The sequence below is a fragment of the Manacus candei genome, unplaced genomic scaffold (assembly GCF_025592945.1).
Source record: "Manacus candei isolate 608988 ecotype Guabito, Panama unplaced genomic scaffold, ASM2559294v1 h1tg000037l, whole genome shotgun sequence".
In the NCBI taxonomy this organism is placed as follows: domain Eukaryota; kingdom Metazoa; phylum Chordata; class Aves; order Passeriformes; family Pipridae; genus Manacus; species Manacus candei.
In genome coordinates, this window is record NW_026138085.1 from 11,951,128 (window position 1) to 11,967,216 (window position 16,089).

The following is a 16,089-nucleotide window of genomic DNA, read 5'->3' on the forward strand; positions in this document are numbered from 1 at the left end:
CCTGGGGACAGGCTCCCAGGAGCTGGCAGTTCTCATGGGAAGCTGATGAAAACAAATTAATTTACCCACAGACCAACAAGCAGTTAGTGAAGAGCAAAGAGATTTAAATAAGCAAAAGGCCACTGCTTATAAAAGCCCCAGGCCAAACTGCTTGGGATCTGCCTGCCTGAATTAATACCCTCCTGGCAAAACCAGATAGATATTCCCTTGTTTTGGGGAAAGAGTAAACACAAAAGGCTGAGAGTGATCTTGGACCTCCTGATACCAAAGCTTTCCAGGTTTATCTTAACATTACCAATAAAGATCAAATGGCAGGCTGAGGAAATCTTGCAGAAGGACTATCTTGACACTCAGCTGTAAACACAGACTGTAGGGACAGGTGATAATAGGAGCACACGAGATAAAAGGGAACATGACCATAACAGGTAGGACTTCCTCCTATCCCCATGGGGACGAGATTCTGCAGGTGGTCCCTGGACCATTCTGTGGCAAACAGGAATGGCTGGAGAAACAGGCACCATAAGTGCCAGAACAGGTTGGTACTGACCATCAGATTGTATTTCTTCTTGGGCTGCAACCTCTCATCCCTGCAAATGAAAAGATTTTAAGTCGTTTTGCAATGCCCAGTGGAAGGAAAAACCCTGGTTTTGTCTCTTTGCTAATTCAGTGTTAATTACCTCCCTTCTCAGGCTAACACAATGACACCTTTTTACAGTCTTTCAAAATAAAAAAAAAAAAAAGTGTATGGAGGTGTTTTTATAATTGCAGTTTATTTCAGCGTATTTATCCTCATGGGAACCTCCAGATTTCACAGTCTGGTAGTCCGGAACAAGCTTGCTGTGAAATAAACTGCCTCATAGAGACATTCTTTATTGGGTATCTATCACTAACCTGATCCAATAATTCTTTGTGGGAGCTGCAATGAAGTGAGAAACAATGTTTCATAAACCCATCAGCACCCAGGCAGCTTTAGTGCCTCTGAAGCGGTAATGGCCTGCCCATCCCAGTCACCCTCTAATCAAATTAGGGGAACCTGCACTAGCCTGTAAATCTCACCCGGAGCAGCACTACTCTCTAAAGATAAGTCCGTGGTGTAGCTGTCATGTGGAACTTACTGTTTTAATGGAGCCATTCGGGGAGCTTGGGACAGAAATGCTTCTCTCCAAATGGTCTGTGCTGCTGGAGATGTCCTGGGAAGCTGCCTTTTTAAAATTTTTTGTACTCCCAGTCAGAAATCAGACCATTTCCTTTCTCGGCACCTTGAGGGCCAATGGAAGCACTGCCCTGGCACCTTTCCCTGGACTCCCACTCTCCTCAGCACTTTTCTAGGGTGGCACATATTGAACCTGCTAAAATGCTTAAACTGTCACAGCTTTTGGCACATACTCACCCTGGGCAACGTTCCCACGGCCAAGAATCACAGCACAGCCTTCCCGGGGGAAACAGTTAACCTTGCAGTTATCTGCTGGTCCCCCCAGAAAGAGCCTTTCCTTTCCCTCAAACAGGCTCATTTTCCCCACACGTAGATCCTCACACATTTCATTGCTTGTCTCCCATCCGTTTTTTCCACTGTTTTTCACCCAAAGGAGTTAAGTAAAAAGGAGTGCTGAGAAGGCTGCTGAAGAAATGAAGTGGTGACAGTAGAAAGCACTGAGGGTCCTACTGGGAACATGAGCAATGCTGAGAAACTTCCCTTGTCTTGGGCCAAGCCCGCTCTCCCCACATGGAGATCAGAACACAAACAGGGCCCCGAGCTGTTAAAGCCCTGCAAACCAAGGGGGGGGATGGACCTCCCAGGAGTCACTCCCAAGGCAGACAGGCACAGAAAGGACAATGACAGCTGGGTTTTCTCCACTCCTCTGTGCTTCCCAGTGTGCCCCACCAAGTACTGTCCATGGCAACTATCCCTCAGGGGTACAGGTTCTACCTGGGCACAAATCATCCACCACAGCCATGGTCCATCCAGGACAGTACCCCTGGGCACCTACTTGCATGAACACGTCTCCTCCACATCTCCTCTAGCTTTGTCCACTCCAGCTTTGTCCACATCTTATATTTCTCCTCATGTCTCCTCCTCTCGTGGCTGCCACTTGCTCTTCCTTCAGCTCTGAGCTGAGGTGCTGCAGGATCCCCTGCTGGGCTGTAGTTCTGGGACATGATGGATTGTTCCCATTGGTTTCAGAGCTGCTGGGAAGCAGCTGTGAGAGGCAGACATAGAGCTGCCCCTGGCTGCCTGAGCCTCCTTGTACACCCAACACAGCACTCGGGCATGAGCTCCTTGGCTGTTCGTGTGTACACACAGCAAATCCTGTGCTCTATTCCCAATGCAAAGGGCAGCCAGGAAGGACGTTTCCCAAGGGGGCTGGAGGACACCAGTGTTTGGCACAGCAGGAAGCCTGTGCTGGGGAAACACCCGACCAGGGATAACTGAGCTTATAAACAGAGAGAAGAGAAACACATCACTGGAGCAAAACAGGCAGGGACAGTCACGTCTGCGCACACAGATTTCAGAAAACACATTAAAAATTTATTTTAAATATATTATAAAAGGAAGTCCATTCAACTTTAAAAACACTAGGCATTCTATCAATGATTTCCAATTTATGAAAGCTACTACATTAAAGTGCTACAAGTCCTTTACCACCCCCAGATATTAGGCTGTTGGTCCTAATATGCACAAAATAAATACACACTGATTCAAGAGGCACCATCCAGTTTTACAGAGAAAATGCATGCAGTACAAGGAACAGACAAACTTAGACCTAATCACTGAGATCCTGGAGAATGCATTTTGAAACCAATTCCCTTCTCCACCCTAGAGGCTAAAGCTATTTGTTGTTGTTATCATAAGGGCTAAGGTTTCAGGCTAGTAGCTTGACCAGTTTTTATCTTGTTTTGTGGTTGAAGTTCACATTTCCTTGCTCACTAATTGGGATTAGGACTTTTTTCAGCTAGAGTTGAACTAGTATAGTTAAGACCACATAGATCCAGTGGCTTTATATAAAACTCCCAAATCCCTCACATCTGCTGGAATCATTGAAGTCTTTTGAATATACAGAAGCAACAAGAAAGCTCAAAATGCAGAAAGTAAAGGACTGTACTCAGCTAGCAGAGGCAGAGTCAAAAACAGTCATAGGCTTTTTATTAGGTTTTCCATAATCTGTCATTGCCTAGTTCCATACAGACCTCCAAGCTAAAGTGTGGCACTACTAAGGAGCAATTGGAGCAGGACTTGAGTTAATTTCAGTTACACTTTAAATTTATGATGTCAATAAATCAATCTGAATGGTTAATGAGGAATATGAAATGAGTTGACAAGTCTGTGTTGAATGCTGATGGAAATTTTGGGTCTCATTTCCCATTCTCCACCCATCGCATCTCTCCTCTCCACTTGAACCAGGTGAGGACTTGCAGCTTGATTTAAAATTTGGACTCAACACTCATTAGGTCAGAAAATAAAGCACTTAAAGGTAAATCCCACACAAGCTGGGAAATTGCAGCACACAGAATTTCCCTGCTTAAGATCAAGTAACAGGCCACAGGAGCCTGGGAGCAGGATCCAGTGCTCCTGACTCCCAAGCTAGTTCCCCTTTGCTGTGTATCCTGTGAAACCACAGTTTATCCATGAACCACAGGAGCTGGAAGTGGATGTGGGATGCAAGGTACACGTGCAGTGCTTGTGCTGGCAGAGCCAGGCTGTTTCAGACATGGCTTTACCAGGGCTATTTTGACTGGAAGCATGACAGGTTGACTGCCTGAAAACCATTCAAGTGCCTGTCCATATCTTTGAAAGACAATTTAAAATATAATCTTCTCCCTTTTCAATCAGCAGTTCCACGATTGCCCAATATGGCTTTTAGGAGATCTCTCCCCAGGGTGATGTGAGCCAGTAGAGCTGCTGTGACAGCCCTGCAGCAGCCCCAGAGCACTGTGCTCTTGCAATGCTGGTGGTGCCTGTTTGACTCTCAGTATACTGATCTCAGTGCAGCAGGGAGGAGGAAAGTTTGCTGACTGGAACTCTCCAGTAAAGGAAAGCAAAGCCCTGTGCACAGGCTGTTGTAAAACCAACCAGGAAGAAAGTCAGGATGAGAAATTGCTTTCTTGCTACTTCTGTATTAGAGCTGTTAACACACCCTTTAAAAAGTTTCCCACTGATGGGAGGCATCGATTTTTTCTGAAAGACACTTCTGGCTACAGATTTTATATGCTTTTGGGACTATTTGTGATTTGCATACTTAGAAAATAAAATGCAGGATCCTGCATGCCAGTGAAATCATGAGCCTTCACCATGAGGTGAAACATCCAACAGGTAACCCAAGACATCCTCCAGCTTAGCTCCAGTTGCTACAGCGTGCCAAGAGGAAGCAGCCATCCTTTCTAAGTCTTCTTATTAGGAGTGATAACATCCCCTTGAGTCATTAACGATACTGATTTAACAGAGGAACCCCATGAGCTTCTGAATTACTGTCGTTCACACAAATTTTGCACTGAAAGTCAGACATTTTAAAAAAACACACACAAACACTGCACAAGTCAAGCTTTCTCTTACATCCTTATCTCCCAACTCCTTCCCCTCTCCTCTCTTGTCCAGCAAGGCACTAGGAAATGGTTCAAGTTTAAGCATTTGCTGTACATTTACATTTAAAAAGGCACATCTTTATTTTAATGACGCTGTATTCCCCTTTCGGGGAGGCTCCCACATTCTTCTCTTGTGGTGTGGAAAAGGAAGTTAATTTCCCAGCTATGAGAAAAGACACCTTGCACACATGAGAGCCCCAAACCTATTTACTGTCTGTAAGCCTTAGAGATTAGCACCAGTAGAGATCAACAACAGCTTCAAGAGCAAATCAAAGTATTTTTATGCAACACAACACACACCCAGGGATCCCTCTGTTGTCTCGGATTCTGATACTTAAAAGCAGCAGAACTTATGCAGACATAAAAAGAGGGGTGTTTCGATACTTTTTTGGGGAAAAAATATGAAAACATTTATTTTGCATTAGATAATCACCGGTATTTAATCTCCAGTCTTGACTCACATGCGGATGTGAAGATTTGCTTAAGTATTCATGCTTTAGCAATTTTGCTTACAAATAACCAAAATTAATTGGAATAATTAACCAGATTGCCCAGCAAAGGCTCAGTTAAAGATGCAGATGATGAAATACAGCTTCTATTTCTCAATCAGTGGATGGTTGGCTATATTAAGTCTTTGCATTAGTCAGCAAAGCCTCTAGGGTATTGAAAAGTATAATTGATGCAAATAAATTAATAGTTCAAAGCCCAGCGAGCTAGTCAGAAATGTACAGAATTTGTGAGGCACTTATCACACTCAGATACCAAACCTTCAGCAAACAGATAAACCACACTAAGAAGGAGCTGGTAAAACCACTCACACTAAAGCTCCAGTTTCTGTGTACTGGTGGTAGGTTGTCAAACTGGAATTGCCTCAACTACTACCTAATGTTTTGGTGCAAATTACTAAGAGCTGACCTTTATCTCCAAATTAAGATCTCCAAGTGGTAAAAGACCTGTTCATTACTGCAGTTCTCTCTGAAGCATCCTGTGAGCCAAGCAGGCTCACAAGGTGAGCCCAAGTACAAAGCAAGCCATGCATTTTAGAAACAGAAGCTATTCCTCTCATTAGAAAACTAAGACACACAAAGTTGCAACCTGCAAGCAGAACAACCTACAGTCCATTTATAGAATCTGCTGATTGTGTCCCAATCATAAAAAACTATCACTGTTCCTGGACAAGCAGCTTCTTGTTCCACAGGTATTAAAACATTCATAAAGACATCTAGTCAGGCCATCTAGTGCTCCACAGTCAGCACTACTAGACTAATGAGAGCATTAATAACTTAAGGAAAGCAGCAGCCAGACACAAAGTGCTGGAAGGTGACTCTGTCTCCCACAGAAATGAAAAGGGATCCTAATGACAGACATATTGTAGTAACTGAGAGCATAAGATGTCAACTCTGCTTGATGCTGGTCTCACTTCCATACAATACTGCTGCAGAACTGTCACAAGGAAAACCTAGAGCTTTTTTTCTTTTCTTCACTCTCAAAACATTAGACACCAACACATTTTGGCAGCCTGGTCCCAGCTGCAGTGCAGCACCCAATGTTTCCCATGCTCCATGACTGCATGGACCAGGTAAGATGGCAAAAGAGGCTAGACATGGCCTCAGCTGTGAGGATGAGAGAGGGGGAGATGATTTTGATCCATTGTCAGCACATCACAATAGAGAGTTCAAGGGGCAGACAGTTGTGCCCTAGCTTGCATTCATCTTTTAGTATCAGTACATTCCAGCTTCTAGGATGAGACCATCCTGGTTCATGGTCTGGCAGATCCCACAGCCAAAACAGAAGGATTAACACCTTGTACTGCTCACTGACTGCACAAGGGAGAGGGTACCAGTAAAATGGGCCCATCAATCCCACATCTCTGCATAAACAAACAGATCTCCAGTCACAGTAAACTGTACAGCGCTGTGGATGTTGGGACATGAGGAGAGATTAACAGCACATTCCCACAAGCCTAGAACACTACTGACCACAGGACTCAACAAATTACAGACTGATGAACAAATGGATAAAGACCAATCGTTAATCTGAGCCCTGAATTGGTTATCCTGGATTAATCTGCTCACACCAACTGTGAATGGAAGTTGCCTGCACGTAGTAGATTTAACTCTGAGAAACCCTGGAGGTGTCTGTGCTAAAAGGATTATGAATAAGAAGCAAATTTGGAACCTGATATCCAAAGGCTCTTAGCAAAAGTCCTCACCTGTAAGAACTGTGCTTACTTAAAAAACCCTCCGCTAATCTTTCACCTTGAAGATTCAACAGTGAGTGACAAACTGACTGCAAAGTGAATGGACCAGAAACACAGATTTCTCATTGCTAATAACTACAGCCATATTCCCAACACTTGGCTGCACTTCCACTAGAGTTCATTCCTTCATCAGAGCTATGATTTGGAAAATAATAATGTCAACCTGTTTGAAATATACTTGGTCCAGGGCAAAAAAATATGCATTTCATTTTCCACTGATGGGCTTTTTCTTTTTTTTTTCATAGGAGGCTTAAATCCTGTATCAGGATTTTACTTATATGGCGTTTGGAAGATAAAGCTGTGGGAACACTTCAGCAGGTGGTATAGCAGCTACAAAAAGTCCTGGAGGGTCCCGGATAACAAAATCATTTAACACAAGACCCAGGTGGGAAATAAAACAAAACAAAGGAAAAAAAATCCATTTGAATCACATTCAGACTCCTCTAAAAACAGAGTTTCTGTTCAGTCTCAGCACAGAATTGGCTCTGGCAAAGCCTTTAAAATTCCACCATCCCCAGAAGAGAAGGATGCAGCATCTTCACAATAAAGACTGGCCTGCTCGTTAACCTTCTCCTGAGATTCTCCCTTTTACCTTCATTAAATGTTTAAAAAAAAGTATTCTTAAAAAAATTTTTTGTAACCCTCCCCAGTAAAAACTATAATTGTAAAATATATATATATATTTTCTCAGTCTTTTAAAGATCAAGATTTCTGTTAAATTTTTCCAGGATGGTTGAGTTTGTGTGTTCAAATATCCACTGCTGTGTTGGAGATGAAGGATTGCAGCTATTCATAAAGATTTTTCGATCACTCTCACTGCAGTCCATACAGCTGCTGCTGACTGGATGGTAGAGAGTCTTGTCCTGGAGAAGAGAAATTTGATGTGAGGTTGCCAAGCAGAAAAAAAAAAAAAAGCTGTTTTAAAACCAACAGAAAGAAGTTTTAAAAACCAAGGCAAGCTATTGTGTCATTTGGGTGTATCCAGAGTTGCTCCACACTGCATGGTTGGCAAGTGTCTGAGTTCATTCCTAACCCTTGCAACAGAATCCAGCCCAATCCTCACTCCTGCACTGGGAAGCTCTAAAGCTGTCCCTGAAGCCACGGGCTCTCCAGGTTGACATCCTGCTGCATCACTCTGGGGCACTGTGCCAGCAGACTGCAAGGACTAGGATCGGGCACTGAGACAAGAATTTACTTTCCTGTTGCCCACAATAGCTTAGTTGCTTTAGTAGGAGGATGAATAAATCCTTATCTACTTTTGGCACGATTTTCCAGAACAAACCAACTCTCAGAACACCTCTTTGCAAACGGGTTTTGCAAAGGTGTTGCATCACCTCAGTGCCAGCTGTGGACACACTGCAGAGAATGTCCCTTCTGCTCAGGAGCCCTGGAGTCCTCACCTTTCTAACCAGTGGAATGGGGGAGTGACCTCTTTCTAATCAAGGGTAATTAATGGCACAATGACAACAGATTGTCTGCAGATTCTCTTATTGCAGCTACGTGGAGAGAAGGAATAAAACATGAGTGGTGACATTTTAAGAAATTTAAGTGCCTACAGGCAATTTGACACCTTAGAAGAGAATACGAATACGCCCACACACAGACTCACTTTTCGGTATCTCCAGAGCTGGTTCCCCTTCATTCCATGACAGTCATAGAGGGTCACAGGGCTGCTGTGGGAAATGGCATCGAAACAAAACTTCTTGGTGTGCTGAGGATCCCCAGGACGGATGTCCTCTCTCCAGCTGAAGGTGAACACCTGCCAGGACAAACAGGACCCTCAGGGTGGCTGGTACTTGGGTATGATGTTTTCACCAGCAGGAGGCTGTTCTCTGTCCCCAGAGGGTGGGGGTGACTTAAGGGAAAGGACAGTATCTTCTACAGAAAAACTACTCCCACCTCTAGGGACAAGCATTGCTGACCAGGGGAGTCTGTACCAGCTGCCACAGCCTGTGCTGCTGCAGCCAGCCATGCTGGTCAGCCTGGGTGTCTCTGCAATGCAGACATACATCAAGGATTAAATGAGCAGCTGACCAATTACAGCCCTTCACAGCCAGCAGAAAAGGCAGAGAGCTACAGGAGCTCTGAGTTCACGCTGGCAGTAAACACCCGAGTCTGCACAGCCAGCCTGCAGTCACCTTGAGAAGTCTGTCCCACACCTTCTGGGACAAGAGACCAGGAGCCCACAGCTTCCCACCCCACAGGAGTGTCAGAAGGGCAAACACGTGGGCAATGCTTCCTGGCACTTTCCTCTACTGACCCTGCAATGAACTCTCAGTGTTCTCAGGTGAAATGAAGGGATGGACAGTACAGACAAGCAGAGAAAGGGGTTTAGCTCTAGAAATGGGACACAACCTATGCCTGGCAATGCTGTGGCCTTGATAAAAGTGTCCTCTGTGACCAGCACTAGCCAGTGTGGTTCTGCAGGGCTACAGCCAGCACTCCTCCATCTCAGCCCCTAAGGAGAAGGGGTGTTCTGTGGGCTCCTTTGGAGGCACTTGGAGGAATGGTTCTCTCTTCAGAGATATCTCATGGGGCAGTAAGAAAGACTAGTAATGATCAGGGTGCTGCTAGCAGAACCAGTGTGGCTAAAAACTTTTGCACACAGAAGCCACTTTCTTCCTGCCTCTCTTTTAATCCCCTCTTGAGAGAGAAATTACTACAATCATTTAGGTTCAACACTCCACAGAAGTTCAAGCAACATTCTCTTCCTAAACAAAAGCCAATGTTAATTTTCAAGATCCTCCTGACACAGGGGTTTAGTTTTGGACTGTGCCTGAGTAAATTGGTTTTGTTTCTATTTTTCACGCATCAAAATTGATATGCAACAACCCTCTGTCTCCTACTACTGAAGCCATTCCCTGAAGAGTTATGCATGGCTCTGTAATAGAGGCATTGTTTTCTTGATCTTTTCTCAGCTCATCTGCTACAGTTTAGACAAACTAATATTTTCCTCCCTTCTGTTACAATAAAGCTGTCGTTTCTGGCACCTTATATGTTGAGAGGGTGAATCTATAACCCGGCTGGTATCATCTCTCTCCAGCAATGGTTGCGTGTTTATAATGCATTTGCCTCCTGTCAGGAGGATGATAGTGAGCGCTTATTGAATGCTCCTGCAGGTTCATTAATATGCATGATGCTCCTCTATCACTTCTTTCAGCACAACCTTTGAAGTTAATATTCACTTTGTTACATATTACAGCTGCCTTGTTACTGGTTTATTGTTTTGGCATATTGTTTCCTTGTGATTTCTTTTGTTCGCTCTGAGAACTTCAAAGCAGAGGTAAAAGCTCTGCTCAGAGTCTGCCAGGCTCCAGACCCTGCCACAAGCACAAGCCACATCCTGCTACCAGCTCATCAAGTACAATTAGCATGTGAGCTTTGGGGTGCACCTGACAGCTCTGCAATGGCCTTCCTTAAACATTGGTTCCTGTAACTTGTCCACCCCCAAATTTAGGGGCCGATGATTTATCAGACGGACTGTTACCTGCACGTTGTTCCATGCTGCTTCTCCTCTGTCCTTCACGCAGTTTTCCAGCCTCAGTGGGGATCCCAGGGCTCCATGCTTAGTATCCACACACAGTCCAGTTCCTACATTGCGTATCTGAAACAGTAAATTAGTCACTGAATCTCCTACTCCTACCAGGTGACAGGAAAGAAGGCTCAAATTGCCTCAAATAGCAGCAATATTTGTAGGGAGACAATTTTTAAGATTCCACACTTAACTGTGTGTCTGAGCTGGCAGGTAACAGCTGAAAGAAAGCACAGAACTCAAAATAGGACCCATTGTCAGCTGTACCATAACCTCCATCTCACAGCAAAACCCACAGGACTGCAGAGCCCACCGTGATGTTGTGATGGTGCATCCTCCTCACCCACACTGTGGTCTCAGAAATGCTCATTAGGCCTTGGCTTTGACAAACAGCACCAGGGCTCATCTCCTCTTGACCTTATCAGAAACACTGTCTGCCACAGTTGTGTGTAGCAATCCACGACTTCACTCCTGGGGTCACTTTTTAACCAGAACACAGCCAACTTTCAAAAACAGGGATGGGTTTTCTGGCTTTCAGGTGGGGAAGCTAAGGAGCAAAGTAGCTCAACATAGTTGTGAGGCCCTTTGGAAATATTATTGCTCAGCTGCCTCCTCTCCCTAGTCCTCTCTTTGGCATGTTCTGATTCCTACTAAATACACAGCGTGCAGAACAAGCCAAGTCTCTGTTCTCGTTGTAGCTGTGCATTAATAGAAGCAGCTGCCTGCCCAACTGCCTGCTTTGATCAGGCCACTGCAACGTTAGAGGAGTTCTGGGCTTTGAAACATATCAAGCGGATCTTGAAATACTCGCTTGCACCTTACTCACAGCAACCCAGTACCGGAGCACACGGGCGACCTTACAGAACCAAACCACAGCCTGTTTGCCCATCACAGACGTCAGAGCACAAACTTGCCTCTCCCCAGGCGGCTGCTGGAGGCTCCACCGGTGGGTAGAACTTTGGCAAGTCCCAGGCGACCTCGCTCATGAACCACTTGAAGCTTTTGCAGTTGAGGTTGTTGCGAAGCTCCTTCTGGGCCGCGACGTCCCCCGCGGAGAGGTGCCGGTACTCTGGTCTGCGCTGGTAAATGTACTCGGCGTACTCATCCATCCACACCTCAGCCACCCGCTTCAGGTTCTGTGGGGGCAACAGCCACGGGTGAGAACGAGAAGGAAAACCACCTGAGAGCACTGCACAACCCACTGACATTAGCATTCAGAGCAGCTCGCATGTTTTCGCTCAGAAAGGATTTTCATTCACATCCACTCTTTCTCTCCAGCTTCAGGACAGAGATTATTTTTATTATTCTCTAGTTCCAAGGGACTTTCAGAAAGATATTTTCAGTTGAGGTCAAAAGAATCCTGGCACTTGGCCATTATATCTAGTTCCTTGTGGCTAAGAAAAACAACATTAATCAAAAGTTGTTTTTTTTCCTTTTTTTTTCTGTAAAGAAACTAGTCAGAACATGATGCTGGTAAATACCACTGGACATTCAAAGGTCTCTGACAAAAAGCTGCTTTCTTAAATCCTTCTTATTGCATCTTCTATATCCATCTAGAAATGGGATTTGCAGTACTCCCTTCTGGAAAGCTTCAGTTCACAATACTCTTTCTTAGCACTATTTTTCCATTTTCTTGGGTAAAACTCTAACATACCTCAGGAATATGGAACTTTCAGGTGATGACCCTTCAGAACAGAAGCAAAGGGTTTACCTCCTGGCAGGAGTACATTTCATGTATTACTGAAAAGCTTAATCCACTGTGGAATTCCAAGACAGCAATAAACACCACCCTCTCGAGACAACCTGCTTGTCACAGCACCCTCGAGACTGCTGGATCTTGGACTGTTCTCTGGCAACATCAGGCACATTCTTGGTGCCAAGACTTGCCATGTGCAGTTGTGACTCCAGTGACCCAGCAGCACTGTCCTGCCCAGCTTGCATGAAGCTGGTCAGTCCTGCAGTGATCGTTTACTACCAAAAAAATTAGGATGCTAAGAGTGAGCAGTGTGCTGACCCTGCCCCGAATGCAGCCTCCAAACAAGGGCAGGTGTTTATCTCAAGGTGACTAAATGATCTTAGATGCCAAGAAACAGCCTTGGCTACACCTGTCTGCCATCTCCTTCAAGCACTGTGGGAGTTCACGAGCGCCAAATACTGAATCAAAAGAAATACAGTTCCTTCCTGAAGAGATGGCACAGACAGGAGAGCGCTCTATCGCTCTGACAGGTCATTGCTGGGCTGAGAAATAAATCCAAATCTATAACCAGGGCCGTGCTATTAAACTGGGAAGCATTTTAACACTGTGCAAGCCATAAACTACAGAACAGCAGGGCACCTTTTTGTGGTTTTTAGTTTTGTAGCCTTCCTGCTTCTATGATTTTTTTCTCCCACCAGAGGGCAATGTAGTCCCTTCTCAATTTAAAAATTAACTGGAGAAACCCAGTGCATGATAGGCAAAAGCTCTTTCCTATTTGGGCTACACTAGATTAAGAAATAAGATGGCAGTGAACATTCCATTGTGGAAAATTACAGCTTGCCCATTCAGTGGTCTGTGATGCTTGAAGTTGAGAGGTCTTTCAATCACCAAAACGCAATCATCACGCTGAAGCCTGCTGCTCTTGGAGAGCACAGCTATAAAATGACTGAAGTATTATACAAATAAAGCCATATCTTGTTTTTATAGCCAGTGCCTGATCACAGAGTCCCTTCCCAGCACCTAGCAGTAGCCTTTGTCAGCTGTCAGCACACATCTTGCAGCTCCCCAGGCTCTCTTCCCTTTGTGCTACACGTCCACCACTGCAAAACTGCTCAACTTGCACTGTACAAGTGCAACTTACAGACCACAAAGCCTATATTTGCCTCTCCATTGAGGGGTCAGAGGAGACAACAGCATGGTCACGTTGCAGTCAGACACATGTAGTGGGGAATGCCACTACCACTTACTCTTGCCAGGCTAACTCCTGTGGGAACCTTGTATGGAACATATTTCCTGTAGATATGACCAACCCTAGAGCAAGGGATGTCCTCCATGCGACCTCCACACATCCATACCTGTGGAACAGCAGAGAAAGAGATTCAATCTTGGTTTATGGAGAAGACTGAAAAAGAAAAAAAAAAAAGACTTCCAAGTACTGAAAAAGCTTAACCCAGATTTTTACATTAAAGTACACTCTTCCCAAATCCCCTCCCCTCCTTGCCTTAGTCTCAAATCCTATAACTACCCGCTTAGAGCCATGCAGCAAGCCTTGATTTAGCACAAGTGCTATCAAGCCTTCTTCACAGAAAAGAACAGGGGAAAAAAATCCGAGCACCCAGAGAACAGCACACACCTCGCTTTAAACTGATATACATTATTACAGCCATAGTAACCACAACAGTTAAACTGGGCTGCCATAAAAACCCTGGGTGTAGGTTGTGTAACGATGCTGTAAAAGGGAGGCCATCTATGTAGTACAGGTGGTCATGTGTTATGCAAAAGGCTCCAGGGAATTCATGAGCCTGTTCAAGTGCCAGAAATCAGAAGAAACTGCTACTTTTTCCCGTGGTTATATCACTGCTCTCGTATGGTTTCATTGCTGACATTCACTCATTGCTTTTGCAGCCTTACAATTAACTGGAAATCTCTGCCTGGTAACACATAAATAGCTTTAAAAAAGCCCTCAGGAAGTCACTAGAGCACACTGTAGTTGGAGATGACTACCTTGATGCTTGGTTAATGTCTAGATTAGGCCCAGAAGCTTCCTTCCCCATCTGGGAAGATTTGACTCTGTGCCAGCACTCTGCAACAACATTCTTTTATTCCTTATTTATAGCACAGATGTAAAAATTTTGTCCGAGTGAGACAAAAGATGTTTCCTGAACCAGCCAATCTCCTTCGTTAGGTTTAAGAAACATATTCATATGCTTCACAAAAAGACTTAAAGAAAAAGTACCCTTCAGAATGCCAAACAAATGACTTTCTGAATTCCTGGAGCACGGCACTGCCTTGCCCTGCAGTTTGTCCCCAGATCCGATGGCAGTGCCCCGAGGGCCGCAGTGTTTAGGCTGGTGCTGCAGTGCTCTTGATCCCCCTGTTCACTGTGGCTAATTTGAGCCACAGCAGTTCACTGTACAACCAGCTTAGTCAACAGCTTCACACATTGCAGGCAATTCCATTAATATTCTACAGCGACAATATTAAATACTTAGCTCAGAAGAGAAATATTTGGCCAAGGCTGCTGCATAATTATTAGCTCTGACACTGAAGTCCTCTGGAGTTTTAGCTCTGTCTGCTGGCCCTAATAATTACAGTCATTTGCTGACTGTGTATAACTTAATGGAGGTTGGTTTCTCTCAGTTAGAGGAATATTTTTCACAGGCAACTTCTAAAGTTCAGGGTATTTAATTACATGTCGTTATGGCGAGAGAGACAAGAAGAAAGTTGACAAACACTCCTGCTACAGGATTTCATTCCTTTTGTCCCTGCTGTGTCTTGAGAGGCTGGTATGGAAGAGATGAAAAAAGAAACTAGCACTCAGCTTCTGTGAAGTTTCTCATGGAATTAGAAATCCTTCTTATTCTGCAGCTGCCGTGCTTTTGGCTGCAGAGGGCCACAGCGCGATTTCGCTGCTGGGACATGAACAGATAGGCTGAGAAACAGGAATTTGGACATGTTTTGCGTTTCTATGACAGAAATGGTTTGTGTAAGGCTGTAAGAGCTGCAACAGATCTGGGAACTATGAAGAGCTGCAGGAGCAGCAGCAGAAGCCCAGAGCTCAGTTGCATAGACACACACACAATCCTTGACAACCTGTATTACCCTTCCCTGTACTCTGCATCAAGCAAGCCTGACAAGGTTCCCAGCAGCTGCATTTTAGTGTAAGACAAGCCTGAGTGCAAACACCAGCCTGTTATCCTTGCTGCTTGCCCAGAGGATGCCTCACCTGCTCCACCTCCGAGTCAGGCCACTGTGAATACACCTCTCCTCTGAAACACGATGTCCCTACCCGTAAGGTGAGCAGCAGAGCCCTGCAGTCAGTACAGCTGGAGAGGAGAGCACTGTCCTTGCACTGCAGATCTTGTGAAAACAGACAGCACTGATTCACAGAGCCCTTTGCTGGAGAGAGGCAGAGGGTGTGAGGAGCTGGACAGAACTGATGGTATGCTGGACCAGGAGCTCCAAACTGCTACAAGACTCCAGGCATAGAAGATGACATTACATGAACACATGTAACTATATGATCAGAAAAGCTGCTTAACTGAGTTACTGAACAAGTAAAATCTAACATCAGTTTTACATACTCTTTTCCTGATCATGCTTTAAAATATTTCCTTCCAAATGATGCTGCAATGGAGGCAATGGAAGGCTTCCTAATTCCTTCTAGCAGAGCTCAGTGACCCTTTCAAGGTACTTCACCAACTTTGTGCCTCTTTAACGGTGTGTCACGCTGCAAGTGACAGTGTGGCACCCGCAGTACAAATCTAATTTTAAAAGCATGCTTTCCATTCATTCGTTGCTGCTTTGATTTATTTTATTAGTGAGCTGCTTTGTGTGGTGACAGAACTCATTACAACCTCCATAAAGACAATTACCAGTCCTTATCTATACAACTGGAAGAAGGGGGAGAGGGAAAGAGCGTGACGTGCATTGGTAAAACACAGCTAACAAAAGCCTAAGAAAGCCAGAGTTAAAGGTCAGGAAATCGCATCCAAGGGTCTGTCAAGGAATAACTGCAAGGGT

At 44.7% G+C, this 16,089-nt stretch overlaps 1 protein-coding gene across 1 annotated transcript in view; it reads right to left on the reverse strand.

Moving 5' to 3' along the window:
• Window positions 1–2,505: 2,505 nt before the first annotated feature.
• Window positions 2,506–16,089, reverse strand: part of GALNT10 (polypeptide N-acetylgalactosaminyltransferase 10) — an 82,462-nt gene continuing 68,878 nt past the window's right edge. The window contains exons 8-12 of the mRNA XM_051793467.1: window positions 13,314–13,421; window positions 11,285–11,506; window positions 10,326–10,442; window positions 8,448–8,597; window positions 2,506–7,701 (exon numbers count right to left, since the gene is read on the reverse strand). Of these exons, the coding sequence (XP_051649427.1) occupies window positions 7,534–7,701; window positions 8,448–8,597; window positions 10,326–10,442; window positions 11,285–11,506; window positions 13,314–13,421 (765 nt within the window). The 3' untranslated portion in view covers window positions 2,506–7,533. The remainder of the gene's footprint in view (window positions 7,702–8,447; window positions 8,598–10,325; window positions 10,443–11,284; window positions 11,507–13,313; window positions 13,422–16,089) is intronic.